A 27,939-nucleotide genomic window follows, 5' to 3' on the forward strand; every position below is an offset into this window, starting at 1 on the left:
CCCCAGCCCGACCGACCCAGCCCTTAGAGCCAATCCTTATCCCGAAGTTACGGATCTTTTTTGCCAACTTCCCTTAACTACATTGTTATAACATGCCAGAGGCTGTTCACCTTGGAGACCTGCTGAAGACATGGGTACGGCCCGGCGTGAGATTTACACCCTCTCCTCCGGATTTTCAAGGGCCAGGGAAAGCTCACTGGACGCCCCCGAAACTGCATTCCAGGTCTTGGGCCCCTCTCTCGGGGCCGACCCATTCCAGGGCACCCTGCCCCTCACAAAGAAAAGAGAACTCTCCCCGGGGCTCCTGCCAGCTTCTCCGGGATCGGTCGCGATACCTCACTGGATGCCTCGCAACGCCCGTCTCCGCCGGTCAATTGACGAAGGACCTATTGAAATTAGAATCATTGAAAATTAATGTAAAATTGTGTGATATGAAAATGGACAAACTAAAAGGTGTGCAATGTGTAGGCCCGCTGAGTGTACAGTCTGAACCTTGTTTGAAGTCAGTAGGTCACATGACCGAGGAGCTATTTAAATTTAAAATTTAAAATAAATCATTAAAAATAGTGTAAGATGTAAATCGACAAAAAAAAGTGTGTGCAGTGTGTGTCCATGCTATCGGGTTAGCTAGAACCAGTTTTGAAAGTTTTAGGAGTAATGGTTAAAGACCTATTGAAATTTGAAAAATTGTAGTAGTCACTATGTTGATGTTCCCTAACTGCTGTTGGTGGACTTAAGGAAAACTACAGGCGTTTTTTTGTTTGGATTCATAGTCTCTCCCTTTAACTGTCCTAATTGCCCAGTTTTTACAACTTCCAAGGATCAGGGATTGTTGGAGAGGATCAGCTTAAGAAAAAATAGTATTCCCTACCAAATAAGTAGGTGAAGCGTAATTAACATTTATATGCTACGCCTCCCCTGGTTAAGGCAACCCCACCCAACAAAACACTCACACAAAACCAGACATTGAATGATTGATTGGAGACAAAGATTATGGATATACTGCCAAGATAGGGTACTTTGTAATTTTCACAAAAAACACAAGATGTCACCATTTCTTTTCAACAGTTCCTCTGGCTGCCATTAGTCTTGATCAACTACACATTTCCTCTGCTACATCAACATTTTTTAAGTAATTCCATCAAAACGATTTTGAGGTAAATTGATATTTTTGGGGGTAATTTAGAAAGAGTTATATATATAATCCAATGGTTGATCATTTTCTAGCTATAATTTAGGCACTGGCAAGCCCACTTAACTAACTAACAACTTCACTGGCAGAAAGTCTGAGGTGAAAGAAATCCCAGCCTGCTAGTTAGCATAAGCTAACGTCTTTTACATAGCTAGCAAGTCCGTAGAGCTCCGAGACAGGATTGTGTCGAGGCACAGATCTGGGGAAGGGTACCAAAACAAACCAGATGGTCACTGTGACAGAGCTCTAGAGTTTTTCTGTGAAGATGGGAGAACCTTCCCGAAGGACAAGTATCTCTCCAGCACTCCAGCACTCCACCAATCAGGCCTTTATGGTAGAGTGGCCACACGGAAGCCACTCCTCAGTAAAAGGCACATGACAGCCCGCTTGGAGTTTGCCAAAAAGACACCGAAAGACTCTCAGACTATGAGAAACAAGATTCAGACTGGGGCGAAGGTTCACCTTCCAACAGGACAACGACCCCAAGCACACAGCCAAGACAACGCAAGAGTTGCTTCGGGACCAGTCTCTGAATGTCCTTAAGTGTCCCAGCCAGAGCCCGGACTTGAACCCGATCGAACATCTCTGGAGAAACCGGAAAATATCTGTGCAGCAATATTCCCCATCCAACCTGACAGAGCTTGAGAGGATCTGCAGAGAAGAATGGGAGAAACTCCCCAAATATAGGTGTGCCATGCTTGTAGTGTTTTATCATAACCAAGAAGACTCGAGGCTCTAATTGCTGCCAAAGGTGCTTTAACAAAGAACTGAGTAAAGCGTCTGAATACTTGAACATGTGAATGTGATATTTTCAATTTTTATATTTTTAATAAATTAGCAACAATTTCTAAAAATCATTTTTGCTTTGTCATTATGGGATGTTGTGTGTAGATTGAGGAGGGGAAAAACAATTTACTCAATTTTAGAACAAGGCTGTAACCTAACAAAATGTGGGAAAAGTCAAGGGGTTTGAATACTTTCTGAAGCCACTGTATAATGTCAGGCAAATAACTGCCGTAATTGACCATTAAATAGCATAAACATGTTTAGCATCTCCTAGCTTCCATGCATATCCTACAAGCCACTGAACATCTACATTTTAAAAAGTCTAATAAATCCATTTAATATAGCCTACCCCATCACAATACATCCATTATTTATTTTAGATAGGTCTAAAGAAACATGATATGAAGAAAATGTAGTCTATTTCAAAAGAACAGAATAGCATACTCTGAGTTGTCCTTATGTTAGGCCCTGATATGGCTATGCCAAGTATTTCGCTACACCACAAGCATTTTGCTACTCCCACATTAACAATAACATCTGCTAAATATGTGTACAGAATGTGACCAATAACATTTGATTTGATTTGATATGACTGTGGGCTACACTAGTTAATTAAGCAGACATGATTTGCTTAGAATTCCTTGCCATTATTTTAAAAGTATTTTATAGTATGAAGAATACAATTGAATATAGCTTAATAAAAGAGAAATTATATTTTCTCCAAACGATTTCAAAAAAAGTGCGCACATGGATCTATTCAGTGTTGAGCATTAACAAAGAAACAAGTCCTTCTATTTACCTAATTTAGAGTTATTTATGTAACTTCAGTTGTGATACAAATGTTGGGCTGTATGTTTTGATTTTTAATATATTCTAAGGCTGCATGATGGGACTGTAATGATGATTTGAAAAAAGTTGCAAGCTGCACAAACTTCATCAGTCTCTCATTCACAATTTGACAAGCACTTGGTAATATTCTCACCAGGCCTCAAATTTCCCAGTGGCATCCCCCTTGTGTGGCCGTAATGCCCCCTAAAAATTCCATGCCTTTTGTGGCCAAAGTGGCTGTTGTGCCCTTGGGTTGAATATAATAGGCTAATTATAATTCCCTTATTCCAGCTTCCATGCTTCGAAAACATCTCTCACTCATATGGCTCTCTCAGTTGTAGCCAATGCTCATGAGGCGCTCACCTGGAGTGCTTTTAAATTAGTAGGTGTGCCTTGTTAAAAGTTAATTTCTGGAATTTCTTTCCTTCTTTATGCGTTTGAGCCAATCAGTTGTGTAGGTAGGGTGGTATATTTGGTAAAAGACCAAGTCCGTATTATGGCAAGAACAACTCAAATAAGCAAAGACAAATGACAGTCCATCATTACTTTAAGACATGAAGGTCAGTCAATGCGGAACATTTCAAGAACTTTGAAAGTTTCTTCAAGTGCAGTCGCAAAAACCATCAAGCGATATGATGAAACTGGCTTTCATGAGGACCACCACAGGAAAGGAAGACCCAGAGTTAACTCTGCTGCAGACGATAAATGCATTAGAGTTATCTGCACCTCAGATTGCAGCCCAAATAAATTCTTCACAGAGTTCAAGTAACAGACACATCTCAACATCAACTGTTCAGAGGTGACTGCGTCAATCAGGCCTTCATGGTCGAATTGCTGCAAAAAAAACACTCCTGAAGGACACCAATAAGAAGCAGAGTCTTTCTTGGGCCAAGAAACACGAGCAATGGACATTAGACTGGTGGAAATCTGTCCTTTGAGTCCAAATGTGAGATTTTTGGTTCCAACCACCATGTCTTTGTGAGATGCAGAGTAGGTAAGCTGATGATCTCTGCATGTGTGGTTCCCACCATGAAGCATGGAGGAGGAGGTGTGGGGTGCTTTGCTGCAAACACTGTCTGTGATTTATTTGGAATTCAAGGCACACTTAACCAGCATGGCTACCACAGCATTCTGCAGCGATATGCCATCACATCTGGTTTGAGCTTAGTGGAACCTCCAGGCTGTGTAAGGGCTATTTGACCAAGAAGGAGAGGGATGGAGTGCTGCATCAGATGACCTGGCCTCCACAATCACCCAGAACTCAACCCAATTGAGATGGTTTGGGATGAGTTGGACCCCAAAGTGAAGGAAAAGCAGCCAACAAGTGCTCAGCAAAAATAGGAACTCCTTCAAGACTGTTGGAAAAGACTGGTTCAAGACTGGTTCAAGACTGGTTGAGAGAATGCCAAGTGTGTGCAAAGCTGTCATCAAGGCAAAGGGTGGCTACTTTGAAGAATCTAAAATATAAAATACATTTTGATTTGTTTAACACTTTTTTGGTTACTACATGATTCCATATGTGTTATTTTATAGTTTTGATGTCTTCACTGTTATTCTACAATGTAGAAAATAGTCAAAATAAAGAAAAACTGTTGAATGTGTAGGTGTGCCCAAAGTTTTGACTGGTACTGTATGGGCGAAATGAGTTTTGATTTCGAATGGGCTATTAACATACACCCGTCTCAGAACAGGGGCATGGGGGGAAAAAATGTTGTCTACGCACTTAAATTGAGAATGGAGGACACTTTTCCCATGGTTCATTTTCATGCTAAAGTGAAGCAATGTGCTTAATATTAGGAAAGTTTGTAAATAAAATGTAATAGGCCCAGCCTATAGAAAGCTGATGAGATCCTCTTCTTTTTAATAGAGGCCATCAAAACGCTGTTTCATCACGCAATTGCATAGCCAGTATAAATATTGCGCAACATGAGCTCATGGGCACTCATGAGGTGTTTGATTAGATTTTTTTATTACATTTGCATTGATGTCAGAGTGATTAGTGGGACAATAGAGTGCTGAGTATCAGGCAGTTAGAAAGTTTGGTAGGCTACTAAAGACCATCAGCAGCATCAGAGCTTGCTGATGACTAATTGGACACCTGGAATTTGCCTGCCTTCATGACTCCTGAATGCTGGTGTGGCGATATTACGGTCACCATAACAGCCCTAGTCAGCACTCATTTTAGGAAATATATAGCAGCATAAGGTGATTACAAAGAAGTGTTTATTGAACCAATACTCAGGAGTTCTTGTTATTTTTTTGTTTTTGTTTAAAGTACCAGTTCTACAGCAACAAACAGCAGCAGAGGTCATATTGGAGTTGTCCCCCAGGCCAAGGATACAGGAGGCAAGTCCCAGGAAAAGAAAGGCCGAGTCGGCTACAGTCCCCACCCCACAAGAGGTTCCTTGAGGACAAGGCAAAAAAAGCTAAGAGAGAAGGAAGAAAGCAAAGGGAGAAAGAAACCTGTGACGCTGAAGAACGCTGTGACGCCACTGAAAAAGGTTGTTCCAGGTTCCAAAACCACAACAAACACCATAAAAGAAGGGGATGCAGAATGCTTGTTCTGTAACGAGCTCTTTCTGTTACCGGTGGGGACTGGATACGGTGCGAGCACTGTCAGAAGTTGGCTCACGAGCTATGCTCAAATTTAACTGGGGTGGGATTCATTTGCGACCTCTTTGCCAATAAAAAAAATCGGGGGAAATGCCAATGTGATAAGTTATTGTTATGAAATGCTTAATGTGTGTGTGTGTGTGTGTGTGTATGTGTGTGTGTGTGTGGGTGTGTTTAATCAATATTTAATCAGTTATATTCCAATGAATTTGTTCAAAAAATATATAAATGTTACAAACTATTGAAAACCGTTTGCTGTTGAATTTCATTTTAAAGAAAGCTGGGATTCAAAATATTGCCTTATTGAAATGATAATTAGTTTAGTTTAACTGTACATAATGAAGTGTAAGGAAAAGGTAAAAGAATGAGAATGTATGTGCAGGTGAGGTAGAAAATAGGGACACTTCTGTGAAACCATTTAGCAAAATCTTCAATGGGGGGGGCATCTTACCCCGGTAGCTGGACAAAATGCCCCTTTCCTAAAAAATGTATTTGATTCATTAACAAAAAATCGGTCAACTGTAGCCATTTATTTTCCTTTATAGTTTGTTACCATAAGCATGGCCATCATCCACCAATTTTTTTTCTTCTCAAAACTGCGTTTTTTTGTGTCAGCATTTAGACATTGATCTTAGATTTGATGATGGATTTCACAGAAGCGTCTTACCCCCATGTTACCCTACACGTCTCTCCACCCTAACAATGGGAGTCATTGTCAGGAAAAAGCTGCACTGCGGGCGGTCTAGCTCCCACCTATCCTTTATTTGGATTGGTGGATACATCTCATTATTGTAAGCCTTTTTTGAATATTCGATGAGGGCTGTTGACATTAACCGCTTGTTTTCAGAGGAGAGAGATGCTATGCTACTAGCCTCATTTTATGAATTTGCATAGTCATCTCTAGACAACTCCGCTACAAAGTGTTTTTTCTCAAAATTGCCGGTATGTCATGTGCCCTACTTATTTCAGTACACTCGTAACAACCTAATGTCACGATTTCCGCCGAAGTCGGTCCCTCTCCTTGTTCGGGCGGCGTTTGGCGGTCGACATCACCGGCCTTCTAGCCATCGCCAATCCACTTTTCATTTTCCATTTGTTTTGTCTTTGTTTGACACACCTGGTTTCAATTCCCCAATTACATGTTCATTATTTAACCCTCTATTTTCCCCATGGTTTTTGTGCGTGATTGTTTTATGTATGTTCGGTCCGTTATTGTGGGCTCGGTATTACGACATGTTATTGGAATATTTGAGTAAGGTTACTTGTGTTACTCATCTCTGCTATCCTGCGCCTGACTCCTCTGCACCAGCTACACACAGACCACTACACCTAAGCATTACGAAACTTCTATTAGATCAAATAAACCTCACGTAGCAAATTATCCATTCATTTTTTTGACGCGCTCTCATTGACCTCCATACAAAAAATCCTTGCTTGGTAGGCGAAACAACTAAAAAACGCCACCTGCTGGAGGGGAGACAGATTTTCTGCCAGGTTGGGCCTCTCTCTTCCTCTTCCTCTCTGTTGGAGACAGCTTGTGTCATTTCCTAGGACTTTCTGCCTGCAGTAAACCCAGTGGATAATGCTGGAAATACAGGTCAAAGCACACACCCCACAAAAAACAACCAAAACGCCTGACCCTAGTAATGGTAGCTAAGATAGGTATGTTGTTTGTATAAAAACATTATGAATCTACCTCAAGTCATCTTTCAAAATAAGCAAAAGCCTAAACATGTTAGTTTGTGCCCAGGTCTCCCCTACATCATTATCTCATTCCCACCTATCCCTTTTTATTTATATGGGAGAAAACATCTTAGCCTAGAGCTGATTTTCTTTTTCTTTAATTTTTATTGACTGAATCATCTCCCAGCTTCTCTGATAGTAGGGAATTCATTTAGTGATCTTATAAATGGGTATGATTCTGTAAGTTATCCTTTAAATCAATGATTCTTTGTGAGTGTAATCACTTAGCTAGCACTCGAGCTCCTCTAATCAGGAGAATCATAATAGAGTCTCTCCTCTGAGCTTCACAAAAGGCCCTGATGACGCTAGGCCTCGGATGTCTTTGTTGGTTAGAACCACCCTATTAGGTAGACAACGCCATTCCTATTTATAATTTCAATGACATAGCCCTATGCTATTTTCTGGGCTTCCTTCGTGAGTAATTGTTTTTGAGGGGGAGGACTGTGAGGAATATTATTCACACACACACATGCACACACACACACACACACACACACACACACACACACACACACACAAAGCACCCCCCCACCAACAATTACACATTCACTCCTCTCAATCTGTTTTCACTTTGATACTTTGTTACAGAAGATGATACTGTATATGATCCCCCCATGATAGTCGTCAAACGTAAAATACTTAACTTGATTTTGAATATGGTGCTTGTTTCATTACTAATTAGTATATTTTATTTGTTTTCATTTTTCTTTACAGTTCATTAATGCACAGTGATCGTTTCTATACCATAACAGTATAGCTGAAGTAGTTCAGAAGGTGGTCCCTTGAGGGAGGCTTACAGCTCTGGGCCATTTAGAGATAGTTGAAATAATACAGCTTATATACTGCTACAGTAGCTATGGTAGTTTCCCAAGGCTTTGAGGAATAATAGTTTAAGCACCACATGCACAGGAATACTATTCAGTGTGGCACCACATGCCTTGCTATAGCGGTGTAATAGTGCCTCCCTGAGTGTGGCACTTCACGGGCACTGCATGCTATTCCCTTGAGGAGGGTGTGGGACAGGGCATCTATAAATGTGCATGAACTACATGAATAGTTCTGAGGTTTAGTCATTCACTTCGGGTTTCAATCATTCCTTGGTTCGTCCGTCCTTCCATCCATCCGTCCATCCATCCATCCATCCATCCAACCATTTTTTTCTGAATACAGTTAACATTAAGCACACAATGTCAGTAACCCATGGTTACCCTCTCTCTCCTCCGTTATTGTTCCAATCTTCCAAGAAAAGTGTGGTCATTCCCAAGTTGGTGGATTCCTCCTCCACCCCTCACTCCCTCTCTTTCGTCCTCTATCTCTCTCGCGGTTTCTCTCGCCTCCTTTCTCTCTCTCGCTCTCATTCTTTCTCATGCTGACTCTCTCTCTCTCTTTTGCCCTCTCTCTCAGACACAGACAGAGCACAGACACAGGTAAATATGCAACACCAGTTTCAACAAGTGCTGCTCCTGTAACATACTTCAACATTTGCCTTTTTGTAGCTAAAACCGCTTCTATTTGATTGAAGGGAATGGATTTGGTCAATTATTCATTAAGTAAGCATAAGACTAATGCTGGCTGTTGGCTGGGTATTTCCCCCCCTGGTACCCTAGGGCTCTCTGTTATTTCTGTTGTGAGAGGGATGATGAAACATTTTCTCACAGATTTCATATTCATTGCAGGTTTGTTGTTTTTCATAATGTGTGTGTGTGTGTGTGTGTGTTCAACCTGTTGGCTTTCCATCCCTGCAGGCAGAATCTCGGCCTCATCCCTGTGGGTGTGCCAGTTTGATCTTGCTCGAGTCATCTCTCACACTGACAGTCGCAGTAGTAAATTCATTATGTAATATTTATTTTAATTTTAATGACATTCAGATTTTTATTCTTAATTTTTTTTTATTTCACCTTTATTTAACCAGTTGAATAAAGGTGAAATATATATTTTTAAATAATCATTAAAAATAAAAAGATAATCATTATGAATATGGAATGAATGTTTGTTATGTTCTCTCTCGCAACCAGTGGGTTAATGTAGGAACAATATGCACTCATAAAGTATTCATCATTAATTGATGTATCTAACACAGTGGTAACCTCCTAGATCTCATTAGGATGGAGAAGGATCCTAATGAGCCACCATGTCTCTTCACAGTCCCTAAGTCCAGAACAGACCGGGAAACACACAGTACTACCTAGAGCCATGACTAGAACTATCTTCCACATCAGGTAACTGAAGCAAGCAGCAAAATCTGATTTAAAAAACAGATAAAACAACACCTCATGGCACAATGCGGGCTGAGAAGAGACGCAAAAACACACACACATATGCACACACCCACTCTAACACACGCGTTTTACACACACACAGATTGTAAGGTTGTGGTATTTTGGTATTGTAGATTTTATATTGTACATTTGTAATAAGGGTCTAATAATGTAATAACATAATATTGTGTGATGTATTGTTTTATGATGTAGGCTGTTGTTGTGTTTTGTTGTGATGTAATTGTTTTAACCTTGTTTGGACCCCAGGAAGAGTAGCTGCTGACTTGGCAGCAGCTAATGCGAATCCTAATAAATACTAAATACTAGATCCTCTTTTAAAATGTACTGGTCTGGGAGGAGCCCTTGACCCCTGTTCATAAATGTGCACTTGCACACTCCCAGTCATTTAATGATGTTGGAAACTCCCTCCAGCCAATGCTTACACTAATCCAATGTTTTTAAATCTGTGACAGGAAATGCAACTTTGAAAGAAAGTGTAGCCTACTGGTCAGGGAAGAGCCCTTGTTCCTAAATGCGCACATGGATTTAACAATGTTGGAAACTCCCTCCAGACTATTCTTACACTAATCCAATGTTTTTCTGTGACAGGAAATGTAATTGACAAAGGAAGTGTGGAGAATCGAGACTCACCTCAATAGACAGCGTCCACAACGTCTCTGTGCTGGATGACAGCAAGGCATCCAGTTCCACTATACCTTTATCCTCTTATCTATTTTGTGTCACTGAAAACACATTTGGCAACATGAAACAGGCCTATGCACAGTCCATATCCACATATGTAGCTATCGCCATATACTGTAAGAATCAAGAGCCATAACATTTCTGTGAGGATTTGTATGTGTGCAGACAATAATGTAGGGGTGTTCTGGGTCGTGGGTGGGTACACTGGCAGGGGGTAAGGAGTAGTGACAGGGTTGATTGTTAACACTCTGCTGAACACAGCACACAGGCAGCACAGAGATACCGCACAGTTTGCAAATCCCTTTTCTCACTCTGATAATAGGGAACAGGGATATCTAGTCAGCTGCACAACTGACTGCATTCAACTGAACTGTGTCTTCTGCATTTAACTCGACCCCTCTGAATTAGAGAGGTGCAGGGGGCTGCCTTAATCTACAGCCATGTCATCGGCGCCTGGGGAGTTGTTATTTCAGGGTTAACTGCCTTGCTCAAGTGCAGAATGGCATATTTCTTCCACCTAGCCGGCTTGGGATTCAAACCAGCGACCTTTCGGTTATATCTCACAATGCCTGTTTTTTTGTTTGAGGCCCCATTTATAGCAGCCTAACCTTGATTCCCCATTTGCTATTATGCTGTGTATTCATATTGTCTCTACCATTTGTCATATTCCTAGCTTTCCACATCAAATGTAATCTCTGAGTTGAAATGGACTTTGTGCCAGGAGAGAGCTGCTTCACTGCTCAACTCCCACTAAGGCTTCTGACTGAAGAGTGGAGATCAATAACTGAGAGTGCTCAATGGTTCATGGTTGTACTTGTGGTTTGTTTATTGTTGCAGACGTCTTGACTGCATTGGAACGGACTTGATCCCAGGATCCAAGGAGCCTCCAGGCGGTCACATGGGGTGCGAGGATTCTGTCCCCGTGCGCCACGCCCCCGCGCTTGGCGCTGTCCAGCACGCCAGGGCTGAAAGCTGCTGGTAGCGAGCAGCCAGTAACTGCCTGCAGCGGTGGACTGCACGTAGTGCTGAATTGAACCAGCGACAGACAGTCGACAGATCTCACCGGATACTAAGGTGAAAGTTCAGCAGACAAAGGTCAATTCATGGAGGAGACATCGTACAAATATGTGACAGCTGTTAGATTTTACCAGACGGGGACATTTTATTTTTTCCGTTCAATGATTTGCTGTCACAATTGAAACTCCTGAACCACTTGGTGGTAGGCTAAAACTTGTTACCACCATGATTTGGGTTATTTTACTGTCTTACTGCCTGACGTTTGTTTTTGGATATAAATCGGATGATCGACTGCCTTTCTTTCATGGGCATGCATTTGAGAACTCGCCGACGGCATCAAAAGTGAACGGACTAAGCATTCCTGTTAAACGCATCAACGCGCAAAAATGGTGTCCAGAATCGGGAATGCACTTTAAACTGTATGGGAATGGCAGCGAGGATTTCCACGTCTTTGCCCACCACAAACGGGGAAATATATTACTTAAAACTTCCAAGGTTCTGGATAGGGAAGAGCGTTCCGAATACCTACTGAGTATATGTTTATGTTGCCAAACATGCGTGTCAGCGGACCATGTTTTCTTTGAGGTTGCGTCGGTGAAAGTGGACGTTTTGGACATCAACGACCACGAACCCACTTTTCGCAATGCAGACTTGAAATTAACTTTGAATGACGCGACTCCACTCCGGTCTGTGGTTCACACGGTAAATGCACTTGATGCAGACAGTGGAAAGAACGCAGAGTTGACATACTTCTCCGTTCCCAAAAACGGCAGTTTCTACGTGGTACCACGAACGGGGGAAGTTTTACTGGTGGACTCCATACTGGGGCTTCCATCTACAGTCAAGTTCTATATTTTTGCAAAAGACCACGGTTGGCCCAGCAGAATCAGTAAGGGGGTTGAGGTCACGGTTACCCCACGACAGTGGTGCCCACTGCGCCCAGGCCAGACAGGGGAGTTAGGCCGCTTGGGCAGGGCAGGGCGGATGCAGAGGGCATTGCTGGACTCTGGTAGCACGGTCTTCCTCAATGTATCCGAAGATGCAAGTATCGGTTCAGTCGTTATGAACCTGAGCCCAGCCAGGTTTCAGGCAGCCTCATTTGAGCTGGTTTACCCGGAGACAGATACCACCCCAATCAACGTGGGCAAGGAGAGTGGCGATATCGTGGTAGCCAGGCGCCTGGACAGGGAGACTGAACCGTTCGTGGAATTCACTGTCAAAATACAAGATCAACGAGGTGTGTACTAAATCTGCACTTTACTGGGTGCTTGTCTTCAGTGCGATATGTGCGGAGTGGCAATGCCCTTATTTAATTGGCAAACGTCTATTACGCATGCATGATGTCACTTTAATAGCGCAGTATTTTACGACCATCTGGGTGGCTGAAATAAAAGTCCCCCTGCAGTCACTATCCCTCAGTAATGCCCCAAAAGAGCATAATGTACATTGGGATATATAGGCAGGTCAGAAAAAGCTATTAGCGCAGGCTAGCTACAATACATCCAACAGGTACACAAGGTATCACTTTACCTGTTTCAGTGTAAAGAAAATACATACATTATTTGTAATTATGACATGCTCATACAATAATATGATGTATCTCATGTTTATGTATATCTCTAACAGCTATTCCTTTTTTAAATTAAGGCCAAATAATTATGGTTATTTTAATTAGGGCCAAATATTATTATTCTTAAATAGACTCCAGTCAATTTATGGCTACCATAGACTCTACTGTAGACTCGGCTGTGAAGTTCTTTCCAACATGAACCATTTTGGAGTGGAGATCCAGTGTGACCACAATGCTGTCTGCTTCTTTGAGGGCTGGTCTTTTTATTTTTATTTTCATCCTTGAAAAGCAGACTACCCATCACACATCACCCTTTTTGTGTTTAAACACATATTCTTTTGGATTTCTATTTTGAGTCTGTTTTGCACCAACAATCTTTCACTTATTAGTATGCTATACTGCATGTGGTTTGCTTGGGTTCCATTTTTCCCTTTGGCTGTGTGGTGAAGCAGGTAGCTATAGCATGGAGGTCCATAAGGATATTAGAGTGACTTGTGTCACTAAAACTGTGTGTGTGTGTGCCCAGTGGCCACTTGTCTACACCCCCAGGCTGTCCCCATTGGGGAACTCTTTGAAGAATCCTTTTTGATTCCAGGTAGAACTCTTTTGGTTCCAGGTAGAACCCTTTTTGGTTCCATGTAGAACCATTTCCACAGAGGGTTCTACATGGAACCCAAAAGGGTTCTCCTATTGGGACATCCGAAGAACACTTTTTGAACCCTTTTTTCTAAGAGTGTGTAGTCTCTCTCTGTCACCTCTACACCAGCAGCTGGGGAATCAGCATGGGGAGACAGAAGGAGAAGCCAGTGAATTAGGTCATCATGATAGACACTAGTAAGGTGTCATGTTGGAGAGAGGTAGAGAGAACTCTTCATTAGTCCTGTGTAAAGATTTAGTTTCCACAAAGGCCATCAGCTTAATAGCTTAGTTTTATTGGAACAGAATGTAAAGTATAAGCTGTTTCTCTTCGACTGTGACTTTTCTTGAATCAGTTAATGGTATTGGAAGGGGCAGGAGACTGGAGAAGTATTGAGTAAACGGGATAGTCCTTGGTGAGGTGGAAGAGAGGGGATGAGATTGGACTGGAGTGATTCCCCTGTGGGCAGGGTGGTGGTTTGGAGTGGAGTCGTAATCACCAAGGGTCGTATGTATTATATCTTCTCACTGTAGGAGTGCTGAATTAAGATCCGTTTTTACTTCAAGATCAAAATGAATAAGATTTCCTGATGAAGATCCGTTTTGGATGGACACGTTGTCAATAAAGCAGTGAATTGGGAGCTTTAACAGTGTGCGGGCCTTCTTGTTCTTTACTGGGATCTGATTCTATATCAGCTCTCCATTATCCATACGGCACCTAAGTTCAGCCTGCTTTGTCAGAGAACTTCAGCTCTATCATTCTAGTCAGCCTCTTGTCTAGTTGCAAATACATTTGCATGTTCATAATGTGATATGAAATTAATTGGGATGAGACCTGATCTTAATTCCTGTGTGATGTGTGACACTGGGGCTGTATATTTAATACAAAAAACTATTTCACAATGCCATGTCATCTGCATTTATTAATCAAATCAAATCAAATCAAATTTATTTTATATAGCCCTTCGTACATCAGCTGATATCTCAAAGTGCTGTACAGAAACCCAGCCTAAAACCCCAAACAGCAGGCAATGCATGTGAAAGAAGCACGGTGGCAAGGAAAAACTCCCTAGAAAGGCCAAAAACCTAGGAAGAAACCTAGAGAGGAACCAGGCTATGAGGGGTGGCCAGTCCTCTTCTGGCTGTGCCGGGTGGATATTATAACAGAACATGGTCAAGATGTTAAAATGTTCATAAATGACCAGCATGGTCAAATAATAATAATCATAGTAGTTGTCGAGGGTGCAACAAGCAAATCTGGTGAACAGGTCAGGGTTCCATAGCCGCAGGCAGAACAGTTGAAACTGGAGCAGCAGCACGGCCAGGTGGACTGGGGACAGCAAGGAGTCAACATGCCAGGTAGTCCTGAGGCATGGTCCTAGGGCTCAGGTCCTCCGAGAGAAAGAAAGAAAGAGAGAAAGAGAGAAAGAGAGAATTAGAGAGAGCATATTTACATTCACACAGGACACCGGATAAGACAAGAGAAATACTCCAGATGTAACAGACTGACCCTAGCCCCCCGACACATAAACTACTGCAGCATAAATACTGGAGGCTGAGACAGGAGGGATCAGGAGACACTGTGGTCCCATCCGATGATACCCCCGGACAGGGCCAAACAGGCAGGATATAACCCCACCCACTTTGCCAAAGCACAGCCCCCAAACCACTAGAGGGATGTCTCCAACCACCAACTTACCGTCCTAAGACAAGGCCGAGTATAGCCCACAAAGATCTCCGCCATGGCACAACCCAGCAAGGGCGGTTCGTTGCTCCAGCCTTTTCGTTCACCTTCACACTCCTGGGCCAGACTATACTTAATCATAGGACCTACTGAAGAGATAAGTCTTCAGTAAAGACTTAAAGGTTGAGACTGAGTCTGCGTCTCTCACATGGGTAGGCAGACCATTCCATAAAAATGGAGCTCTATAGGAGAAAGCCCTGCCTCCAGCTGTTTGCTTAGAAATTCTAGGGACAATTAGGAGGCCTGCGTCTTGTGACCGTAGCGTACGTGTAGGTATGTACGGCAGGACATTTACATTTGTAAAGAAACTCAAGCTGTGGCTGGAGTGTGTGTGTGTGTGAGTCCGTGCATGCGTGCTTGCGGATTTGTGTGTATGCACACGCTCGTGTGTGTGTGTGTGTGTGTGTTTGTGTGTATGTTTACCTCCCTGTGGTGGGACATAGCTCCTTTCTGCTTGAAGTACATTGTCAATACATTTACAAGCAGTTGCATGTTCGTTTCCACCCAATCTGTTTCTGCTCTATGTTCTGCTTTTATATTGTCTTTGTCCCAAGTGGCACTCTATTCCTTACATAGAGCTCTATTGGCCTTGGTCAAAAGTACTGCACAATATAGGGAATAGGGTGCCATTTGGGGTGCACATTTGTCTGCCTGGCCGTGTCAGAGGAACATGCTTCACTGCAATGCTGTCTCCTCCACTGTACAGCACCACAGCTGCTCCACTGCTCATCTGATGGCCAAGAGAAAGGAGAGGTGTAGCCTAGTTCAATGAGGATGGGTCCAGGGCAGAGGCTTTATTAGACCGAGAGGTTGCATTATTTATGTCCATTATTACAGAAATTGTCAGGCCCAAGACATGGCAGCCAGGGAGGAAGAGAATAGTGACAGTCAGGGGCAAACGCCTCTCTCCTCCTCCTCCTCCTCCTCCTCCTTGGAGGAGTATTCCTAAGGTACAGATTCCCTGCTACATGCCCATGCACCATGCTGAGTGATAAATGACTACAGTGGTCCTTACAGTAGCTCCAGACACCACCAGCTGAGGTGGTGTTACACAAATGACAGGTTTTACCTATGGTGCAGCAGTACAGATCCAGAAGGGCGGGTGGAGGTGTCTGTGTGGGGAGATCCTGTCTGTTGTTTTATTTGTCTAACATTCTAGCTGGCCTTCTGTTCTTTTGGAATGCAGTTGACACTTCAACATAGAGGTTAAGTTAAGGTAGACTCAACGTTATAATGTTGCCACGAGCAGCTCTGTAGATATTGCGATGTGCTCTAACACAGTCACACAGAGTGTCTGGGCATGTGCACGGGTTTGCTTCACCCTACTACAACGTGGTAGCTATGGGACCATAAAGTAGAAAAGTTTAGCCTCGCGCTTCAACACGCTTAGTTGTTGCGTAAATCTCGCCGGTCGGGTCTATACCTTGAACTATTCCGGATAAAGATTTTGAAGGGCCACAACCCCTGTCTGTCAATCCAGAAACATCTTTGTTTACTGAGTTTTGTTTTGCCTCAGCTCCACATCCTCGCTGTTGGCATTTCCCCTCTGGGCCAGAATCGATTTGCCGCTATTGATTAAGCAAGCAGGCTTCTGTTATGTTCCAGTCACAAAACATTGCTTTAAACACAATTTATGTGTCAGAGAAGGCCTGCGATAGACTGCTACTGATAGTTTGCAAACTGATAAAGAGTTAGGACTGTGATTGAGCGGACCACAGATGTAACTTTCTGGGACCATTTAATGAATCAGAGCCAGGCGTTTCAGACTAGCCAAGACCAGACTGAGCATAGAAAATTGGTGTTGGCATTCAGACCTACCAAAGGAATTGTCTGGTCTGTGTTTATTTATCTATATTGTGTTGAGTTTCTTTACCTTTTTCCCCCTGAGGTCCAATTAATGGAGTAAACAATGCTTGTGGCTCAACTTTCAGCCCACGAGAAGAGCTGTTAAAAAAACAAAATACAGGGTATATAGACAGCCCTGAAAATGTTTGTTTTGTGGACAAAGAGATTTTGCTGCAGAAAAATTACATGGCTGGCAGAGTTGCTTGGTACAGTATTTTGATAGGAATTTCCGTAAGAGAAAATACATGTAATTGCCGTAATGGCGTAACGTGTTGTAAGGGACTTCTGTCAAAAGATGAAATGGCAGTTTGATTGAAGATTGAAGGAAGAAATTTGAAGCTGGCTCGTGATCAAAACAAAGCAAGGCTGACATGAGTCATCAGTATGCACAGTATTGGAGAGCTTGTTGGTGTGTGTGTGTTTGTGAGTGTGTGTGCACAGAGAGAAAAAGAGAGAGAGAAAAGGGGAGAGCCCATGGTGATGTAGCCTACCCACAACCCAGGCAGATGTGTGAACAACTCTGTGTCTACTGCTGACTGCTTAGCATTCCGTTTGTTGTATTCTCATTTCAGTTGGAACATATATCCTATGCTTTTGTTATGGCTTCCGCGTCTGTGGTCGGGCTACCCCCTGTGTGTGCTTTAATCCAAGTTTGACAATATGTCTGTGCATTGTTCTTGTCGTGTGGTTCGACATGTTGTTCTCTATGGAACAAATGAATGTGGTCCTCCTCTCCATATCGTCAGTGTGGGGGTCCGGCTTCATGCTGTGGACTAATAAGAACATATGGTCTCCATAGGAGGAGGATGGGACAGTCATGATGGTGGTGGAGTCATTAGTAGTGCTTCCAGTGGACACACACACACAGATAGACACACACACACACACCAAGCATAATGATGCAGATCTGGGTGTAACTCCCATCTTAAGCTTCTGCAATACAGTACTGTACTTAGAGTTCCTGGTCTTAAGCACAACACATAATACATTACAGAGAAGCTCAGGATAGAAACCATGAGAAATCATTTAAATTGACCTTTTTTCTGTGTCAACGCTTTCGAGAGGTTCCAATTGTTTCAAATCGTGACTATTGCTCAAGATGTGTTGCGTCTAATTACTTGTGCTCTTTTTGCCCCAGGAGGCCAGAGCGATAGCATTTTAATCATGCAATTTTAATCATTAATTGCATGAATGTGTGTTAAGTTGCTTATGATGGATCTCTTGGGTGCATAACATTGACTGCATCTGTCAAATCCTTAATTTAGTCCCTAAAAATTGTATGGTACTTAATAAAATAATCATACATTTGTCATAATTAAGTCATACTTTTATCACGTTGATATTAAACATTTAATACCAGAAAGTCATGCATTTAAATTGTAAAAAATGAAACACCCCTGATAATGCATTAATATTGTACTATGAGATATAGGATAATCAAAGATTTGGGGAATGAAGTCCCATTAACAGTCTTATTTACCATGTAAATAAGAGATCATCATAGATTTCTGTTTTTAATATATCACTTCTGTCACACTAATATAATCATACAAGTTAGTGATCAGGGGTGTTAAACGTTGGGTGTTGATACCTCCTCTACTCTCCCGCTGTGTGATGAGCATTGATCTGGTTTAATCATGCTGGCTTCCTACTAATGCAGATTAGGATGTGTGAGGGGAGATGATGGTATACAGCACAGGCTGTTCACTGGATTACATTCAGAAATGAGGGGTTTATCCTCACTCCTGTCCCCATTAACAACGCTTCTAAACACGCTGCTGTCTTAATGTGTGTGTGTGTGTGTGTGTGTGTGTGTGTAGGGGAGAGGTGTAGAGAGTGTTTGTGTCAAATCAAATCAAATTTTATTTGCTTTGTAAACAACCGGTGTAGACTAACAGTGAAATGCTTACTTACGGGCCCTTCCCAACAATGCAGAAAGAGAAATATAATAGAAAGATAATAACACCAGGAATAAATACACAATGAGTAACGATAACTTGGCTATATACACGGGTACCAGTACCTAGTTGATGTGTAGGGGTAAAGTGCCTAGGAAATAGGATAGATTATAAATAGTAGCAGCAGCATATGTGATGAGTCAAAATAGAGGCAGTATGCTAGCTAACACCTGTTGTCTTGGTTTGGTAGAGGCAGTATGCTGGCTAACACCTGTTGTCTTGGTTTGGTAGAGGCAGCATTCTAGCTAACACCTGTTGTCTTGGTTTGGTAGAGGCAGCATGCTAGCTAACACCTGTTGTCTTGGTTTGGTAGAGGCAGTATGCTGGCTAACACCTGTTGTCTTGGTTTGGTAGAGGCAGCATTCTAGCTAACACCTGTTGTCTTGGTTTGGTAGAGGCAGCATGCTAGCTAACACCTGTTGTCTTGGTTTGGTAGAGGCAGTATGCTGGCTAACACCTGTTGTCTTGGTTTGGTAGAGGCAGCATTCTAGCTAACACCTGTTGTCTTGGTTTGGTAGAGGCAGCATGCTAGCTAACACCTGTTGTCTTGGTTTGGTAGAGGCAGTATGCTGGCTAACACCTGTTGTCTTGGTTTGGTAGAGGCAGCATTCTAGCTAACACCTGTTGTCTTGGTTTGGTAGAGGCAGCATGCTAGCTAACACCTGTTGTCTTGGTTTGGTAGAGGCAGTATGCTATCTAACACTTGTTGTCTTGGTTTGGTAGAGGCAGTATGCTATCTAACACTTGTTGTCTTGGTTTGGTAGAGGCAGCAGGCAAGCTAAAACGCGTTGTGTTGTGTTGTGTTGTGTCGATTTGGTAGAGGCCTCTCAGTGACTTAGTGTTGGAGTCGGTTGGAGGGTGAGAGAGTTCCAGAGAGGCCACGTCCGCTTTTAGAGCAGCCCCATTATTCTCCATTAGGATCCCATTCTAGGCCTGAGAACACCACTGAGAGTGGATCCTCCAAATGGGCCCCATACTTATCATTACGCTCCTATAGCTACCATCACCATCATAACACAATCATGACCCCTCCCTCCACCACAGCAGCACAGCATAGAGCGTGAGCTTTCTGAAGCCTCTAACATAAACAGATAGCTACAGATAGAGATGAAGGGCCCAAATAATTCTGCTTTATGAACAACACCCCCTGGTTCTGGTTACAGAGGGGGATAGATATCTGGAAATATGAAGAGAGAGTGAGAGAGAGAGAGAGAGAGAGAGAGAGAGAGAGAGAGAGAGAGAGAGAGAGAGGGAGAGAGAGAGAGAGAGCGAGAGAGAGAGGATGGAGCGAGGGACAGAGCAAGGGACGGCGGGGGATGCTCCCGACCTGGGAATGTCCACACTTTTCCTAGAAGACTGGAACAATAACAGAAGTGGAGAGAGAGGGTAACCATGAGAGATAGATAGAGAGAGAGAGAGAGAGAGAGATGACTCTCCTTATAGCCACAACCCTCTTCTGGCTCTCTGTTGTGAAGTGGCTTTTACAGAGTCTTTTCTTAGAGTTGTATAGTGTTTCTATGAACTCCCCACTGTTCCAAATCCACTTCAGGCCCAGTTTGGTGATAACAGCTGGAGGGACGAGAGAGCCTGAAGTGTACAACTATCTCCTTACTGCTGGTGTCCTTTCTCCTCACAACACACAACAGAAGACAACAAGGAGAGCCCCACAGGGAAAGCAGGATAAGGCTAAGGAATATTTGACTTTACATTAGATTCTGTTATAGAGGATATTGTAGATATATATTCCATATGTGTGAAGCCATTTAGATTAACTTCTGTGCCACCTAGTCAGCAATGCATTGCATTTAAATGGTGTGTTAGTTTGTGTGTGTGCATGCGTGCACACGATTACAGTTAGTGAGTGTGCCTGTGTCCGTTGAGCTCTGTGTGTGTCCGAACCTCGGAAGCCTTGAGCCACTACAGTACAGAGTGCAGAGGACGGATCTTAATAGATTTCAGTCCTCTGAGCTTTCAGTGTGTTGATCCTATGCTGACTGGTCCAGACTCACAGTGCTTTAGGCTCACAGTGGGGGGATTTACAATAGGGCCCCTTTAACACGGCAAACGTTTGGTTAATATGTCTTAATTCTTCCCTGCTGCGCTGAAATTCACTTTCTACCCACAGACTGCTAAAAAGCACGCCTAAAAGGTCTCTGATGCATCATCGGGTATTTATGTTTGCAGATGCAATTTCTATTAATTTGGTACCCAATTGATATATTTGTTGCATGTTTTATTTTCCTGCAACGGGCTCGAAGAAGAAGCAGTAGGCAAATCAGCGTGGGGTCCATATTATGTGGAGCCTTTGAAATTACAGTAATTAGATGGTATATCTCAATACAATTCTCTCCTGTGCTGTTTTCGTGTGCTATCCTGTATTGTGTACTATACACAGATCATGTTCACTTGTGTGTGAAGGCTTTGTCATGTAGTGTTTTGTTTAGTTGTTCGTGTAGTGCCATAGACTACTTAGGCTGTTCAGTTTCCTTTGTAGTGTCCTCTTATACTGCTCTGTTCTCTTAGGCTTCTCTGCCGTGCATTGCACTCCACATATGAACATGCACACGCGCGCACACACACACACACACACACACACACACACACACACACACACACACACACACACACACACACACACACACATATCCCTCCTTGTACCGTGGGCAGTCTATGAGAAGAGCACTTGAGAAAACTTTTTGATACCAGCAAGCCACTTAGCAGCTTTATATAGCTACTGCCCAAGGAGAGGATTACCAGCAGGCAGCAACAACACAACATCCTGCAGGGAGACAGTGGAGGGAACAGCACACTGTGACACTCCCAATGTGCTATACCTACTATCCAATTTATCACATTACATTTCATTACAGCCATTTAGCAGATGCTATTTTTCGTTAGATACTGAACAATAGACCTTATTCATCCGATTGACCTACGGTTAATACTTTGTATGGGCTTTGTAAATTCAGAGGAGACTTAAATCTTAAATCTTAAATTCGTCTTACATTCATTTGATTATAGCACTTGGTCTCAGTCAGGTGAGATGCTGTGAGGCGAGTTTCAGCCTGAGTGTTTTTACCACTGCTCTTTTTGTGGCTCCATAGATCATAGGAGCCTCAAGCACACATGCACACACACACACACACACACACACACACACACACACACACACACACACACACACACACACACACACACACACACACACACACACACACACACACACACACACACACACACACACACGTCGGCTTTGACACACTCTTCATTATCATTCTAGTCCGGATGGTCTGTAATTATGTGGCTTGGCTCTGATTAGACGCTCCATAACAAGCGTATTAAGCCAGCCTTGTAAAATCATCACCACCATTAGCTATAAGAGACATGGCTGGGAAAGGCAGAAACTTGCAAAAGCACTGCACTTTCTCCCCCTGCTTGTCACAACATAACGATATTTAACCAAATGTAAAGTGATTTGTCCTTGATAGAGTGCCTCTTAGACCTTCCAGATCAGAAAAAAAATACATATCTGTGATCATTGCTCAGCATAAATGGATTCTGGATTTCTTTTTTTTTACAGCTCTTTAGCTGGCGTAAACTGCCTCTGTCGACATTTCCACAGATACTATCTGAACATTGATGAGTTTCTCTGCCCCCATGATACTGTTCTATTTATCCAAATGAGCTATCGCCTGATCCGCAAGAACTTTTCTCCACAAACAGACTTCAAAGCGCCGGTAGCAAAACTAGATTAATTATCTCCTCTAGCCTCTGCCTTTTAGTTATTATCCCTCTAACAGGGATTTTTCTGCCGCTGAAATCCTTGGGTGGGCCGTCTAAGTGTTTTTCTGGGTCGCCTAAGTCCAAACAGTGTAAATAAAAGAACGTGAAAAGATAATGGACCTCTATATATATTTTTTAAAATATTATACAAATAATATAATACTAGCCATCACCAAAATAAAAGCTAGAGAGTCAGAGAGAATTGAAAATTCCCAAATTTGGCAGTGTAGATAGAACATAGCATTAGCAATAGCAAAATGCATAGAATTGCAAGAAATTAGCTTTAAAATTGCAAAATGTCCTCTCAGCTCCATGGCAGAGGATGTACTGTAGAATCGCAGGAAATGTTCTTAGAAACGGCAACATTTTCTCTCAGCTGCAAGGCAAAATTAGTTGAATTGCAGTAAATTAGCTTTAAAACTCCTAAAATGTCTCTCAGCTTCATGGAGAAATTTGTACAATTGCAGGAAATTTGATTAAAAATGCTAACATTTCTTTACACTGACAAGACGTGAGCCGTCCGCGCCATATTTTTATTTTACCTTCATTTAACTAGGCAACTCAGTTAAGAACAAATTCTTATTTACAATAACGGCCTACCCCGGCCAAACTCGGACGATGCTGGGCCAATTGTGCGACACCCTATGGGACACACGGCCGGATGTGATACAGCCTGGATTCGAACCAGGAACTGTAGTGACGCCTCTGCGCCACTCGGGAGCCTGCATTGTTTAAACTCTGCATCATTGGGAAGGGCTCGTGAGCAAGCATTTCACAGTAAAGTCTACACCAGTCGTATTGGCACATGTGACAAATAAAATTAGATTTGACTTACCATGCCCCCTTCCACCCCCCTGCCACGCCCACCAGCTAAGCCCCTTTTTATCCAGATTTTTGTAGCGCTCTAACAATCATTTTAAGAGCTGTAACATACTTTGGAGCTATTGTGTTTCAGTGGAGAACACGCCTCAGCTAGCTCCTCGGGTTGCAGAGTATTCTGCACTTCACAAAACACGAGCCAGCTAAACTTATAGGTATAGCACTGTAAAGAAATAGGAAAACATTTTCAGCATGTATTTGGTTTGTGCAACCCAACAGAGAAAATGTTATTGACCCTCATATGGCAAGGTCTATTACACTATGAGAAATATTGGTTATTTTTGGTGCACTGGAATTTGACATCATAGAATATAAATTGTAGCCTCGTGAGCCAGTTTCACGCTCCGACCTATGAGAGCTGTTTTTCTCTGTGTAGTTAGGTCAGGGTGTGATATGGGTGGGCAGTCTATATTTGTTGTTTCTATGTTTAGTTCTTGTTTTTCTATTTCTATGTTGAGTTTTGAGATGATCTCCAATTAGAGGCAGCTGGTTCGGGTTGTCTCTAATTGGAGATCATATTTAAGTTGGGGTTTTTCTATGGTGTTTTGTGGGTAGTTGTTTTCCATTTTGTAAGTAGTACCTGACGGAACTGTTGGCTGTCATTTTGTTGTTTTCTGGTTAAGTGTCATCATTAAAGTAATTATGAGCACTCTACACGCTGCGCCTTGGTCCCCTTTATACGACCCTCGTTACAGCCAGCTTGATCTCGCAAGCTTACATGAATGGTTCTGTCACGGTTGTCTAAATGATCGGACCAAAATGCAGAGTCTGTTTCGTGCCACATATTTATTAGACTGTGAAACTTAATGCAATACCAAAATAAACTGAAGGACAAAACAACAAACCGTGACGCAGGAGGAACTAACACTACTCACAAAATATAATCACCCACAAAAACAGGTGGGACAAACATCAACTTAAATATGACCTCCAATTAGAGACAACGACAACCGGCTGCCTCTAATTGGAGGTCATGCCAAACAAAAACCAACATAGAAATACAAAACTAGAAACTGAACATAGAAATACAAAAACAGACAAACACCCCCTGTCACGCCCTGACCTACTCTACCATAGAAAATAACAACTTACTATGGTCAGGACGTGACAGTACCCCCCCCCAAAGGTGCGGACTCTGGCCACACCTACAAAACCAACAACAGAACCCCCCCACACAACAAGCCCCCCCCCCAAAAAAAACCCACAAAGGGAGGGTAGGGTGAGTGACTAATGTCTATGGCGGCGGCTCTGGTTCCGGGCGTAGTACCCCCACCGCCCGCTGATTCCCCCCGCTTCTGTGTGTCCGGAGGAACCAGACCATGGATCATCGTCGGAGGCTTCGGACCGCCAACCGCCGCTGAAGACTCTGGGCTAAAGGCCGCCGCGGAATACTCCAGGCTGCAGACCGCCGCCGAAGGCTCCGGGCTGCGGACCGCCGCTGAAGGCTCCGGGCTGCGGACCGCCGCCGGAGGCTCCGGGCTGGGGAGCGTCGCCGGAGGCTCCGGGCTGGGGAGCGTCGCCGGAGGCTCCGGGCTGGGGAGCGTCGCCGGAGGCTCCGGGCTTGGGAGCGTCGCCGGAGGCTCCGGACTGGGGAGCGTCGCCGGATGCTCCAGACTGGGGAGCGTCGCTGGAGGCCTGATGCGTGGGACTGGCATAGGAGGCGCCAGACTACTAACACGCACCTCAGGGCGAGTGCGGGGAGCAGGAACAGGACACCCCGGACTGGGCAGGCGCCCTGGAGGCCTGATGCGTGGAGCTGGCCTAGGAGGCGCCAGACTAGTAACACGCACCTCAGGGAGAGTGCGAGGAGGAGGCACAGGACGTACTGGGCTCCGGAGGCGCACCGGAGGTCTGGAGCTTAGAGCTGGCACACCCCATCCTGGCAGGATGGTTATTTGAGCCAAGCAAAGGCGGAGCGCCGGAACAGGACGAACTGGCCTGTGCTGGTGAACGGGGGATACCGTGCGTAGAGCAGGCGCAGGATAACCTGGACTGAAGAGACGCACTGGAGACCAGATACGCTGAGCCGGCGCACTTCTTCCTGGCTGACGGCCAACTCTAGCACGGCAACGGTGAGGAGCTTGCACCAAGCGCACCGGGCTGTGAGTGCGCACTGGCGACACAGTGCGCATCACCGCATAACACGGTGCTTATTCGGTCACTCGCTCCCCACGGTAAGTTGGCTCAGGTCTTAAAACCGCCTTAGCCAATCTGCCCGTGTGCCCCCCCAAAAAAATGTTTGGGTGCTGCCTCTCGTCCTTGCCTCTTGGTGGATATAGCGCCTCATAAAATCGCCTCTCCGCTCTTGCTGCCTCGATCTCCTCCTTCGGACGGCGATACTCCCCAGCCTGCCTCCAGGGTCCTTTCCCGTCCAATATCTCCTCCCAAGTCCATTTGTCCCGCTGCTCCATTCCACGCTGCTTGGTCCTTTGGCGGTGGGTGATTCTGTCACGGTTGTCTAAATGATCGGACCAAAATGCAGCGTCTGTTTCGTTCCACATATTTATTAGACTGTGAAACTTAATGCAATACCAAAATAAACTGAAGGACAAAACAACAAACCGTGACGCAGGAGGAACAAATACTACTCACAAAATATAATCACCCACAAAAACAGGTGGGACAAACATCAACTTAAATATGACCTCCAATTAGAGACAACGACAACCGGCTGCCTCTAATTGGAGGTCATGCCAAACAAAAACCAACATAGAAATACAAAACTAGAAACTGAACATAGAAATACAAAAACAGACAAACACCCCCTGTCACGCCCTGACCTACTCTACCATAGAAAATAACAACTAACTATGGTCAGGACGTGACAGGTTTGCTACCAAAGATGCAAACCATTCATGTAAGCTCGCATAAATTGATAATACATTAAAAAAGACAAGTTGAAATGTCATTATAGGGACGTAACTAGTTTAGGAGAAGTATAACTACAATTGTTAAATGTCACTATTTTGACATATTCTAATGAGAACATAAATTAAATGACAGATCATACGAACTCATACAGTATACAGTATACTACAGTGTAGCACATCATAGACCAAGTAATAGACTGTGAGTGACGGAGGGTCAGAGTCGGGTCAGAGCAGACATACAGCGCTTTCTCCTTGGTAAACAACAGCTGTCATGGAAACCAGTAAAGGTGAAAGTCAGTAGCTACTTCCTGCAACAGTTGTTTAGATTGTTGAAGATCAGGAGACACGTTTATAGCCTGTAGTCAGACAGAGGAGGTTTAAGACAAATCCTCTGTTACCTTTGACCCCGGGATAACGTGCGTGGGAATCTAGCTACCTAACCTTGCTAAGGTGAAACAAAGAACAACTGAGGAGAGTGTGATTGTCCCATAGAGGTGGATTTAATTGATGCCATTTGATCAATATGTCTATGTCCTAGTCTTAATCTCTCAATATCTGTAAAACGTGCTTAGCATTCAAACTGTTTAATTTCCTGACAATGCCATAACATTCTTGATTATATATTTAGCATACCCATTGTTTGAATGTGCTTTTCTGTCTAGTCCTTCAGTTTCAGCTCTGAACAATACAGTACCCTCTTCAGCCCTTTTCAGCTCACTTCATAAGTCAACTGAGCTCTGTGGACCATATCCACATCTCAGACCTTGCATTCTCTCTCTCTCGCTCTCTCTCTCTCGCTCTCTCTCTCTTTTCACACTCCCGCTTCCTCCCTGCAGATTGATAATTGGATTGCAGGAATCTTCTTATTCATTCCAGCGTGGGAGGAGCATGGCAGTAGCAGTGTACAGGTGACAAAGAGTCTGTGGTCGTAAGGCATTATCGCCAAGTTCCTGGGGGATCACATAGGCTTTGCTGGGTCAAGGCAGATCAGCTCGTGGCTGGGCCAATCTTCCAGGGGAGGCAGGGTTTCAAGAAGTCTGCTGGGCTGGCAGCTGTCCTGAAGTGGAGAACCATCTCCTCACCCTTGTGACATTGTGACATCCATCCTGCACTCCCAGAAAGGCCTTTAGTCATGTGGAGCAAGAATCAATCAGAGAACTTTCTTTGATGGGTGGACTGGCTTGGGTATTGAGTGTACCCATAAAAAAAGCAGTAAAGCAGGACGTACAGGATTCTATTTCTATGGTCTAATCTCTTCAGTTTACTCAATATCGTTCTCCTTTCCTGTCCTCAAGGGCCTGACTGGTACCTGACCAAGGTGAAGCTGATGGTGACAGATGTCAACGACAATGCCCCCGAGTGGGCTATGGAGCCATACCCCTTCCTGGCCGTGGTGTCTTCCGAGGCCTCCCCTGGGGTGCTAGTTTACCTGCTCCATGCCCGCGACGGGGATGAGGGCAGCAATGGCGAGGTGGAGTACTTTCTGGCCGATGGTACGGAAAGCACACATAGACA

The 27,939-nt window shown here is 43.7% G+C and overlaps 1 protein-coding gene across 1 annotated transcript in view; it reads left to right on the forward strand.

The window, feature by feature from the left end:
• The first annotated feature begins 11,826 nt into the window (after positions 1 to 11,826).
• LOC115196607 (neural-cadherin-like) overlaps positions 11,827 to 27,939 on the forward strand; it is a 108,815-nt gene continuing 92,702 nt past the window's right edge. The window contains exons 1-2 of the mRNA XM_029757462.1: positions 11,827 to 12,376; positions 27,720 to 27,917. Coding sequence (XP_029613322.1) covers positions 12,124 to 12,376; positions 27,720 to 27,917 — 451 coding nt within the window. The 5' untranslated portion in view covers positions 11,827 to 12,123. The remainder of the gene's footprint in view (positions 12,377 to 27,719; positions 27,918 to 27,939) is intronic.

This window comes from Salmo trutta, chromosome 7 (genome assembly GCF_901001165.1).
Source record: "Salmo trutta chromosome 7, fSalTru1.1, whole genome shotgun sequence".
Taxonomy (NCBI): Eukaryota; Metazoa; Chordata; class Actinopteri; order Salmoniformes; family Salmonidae; genus Salmo; species Salmo trutta.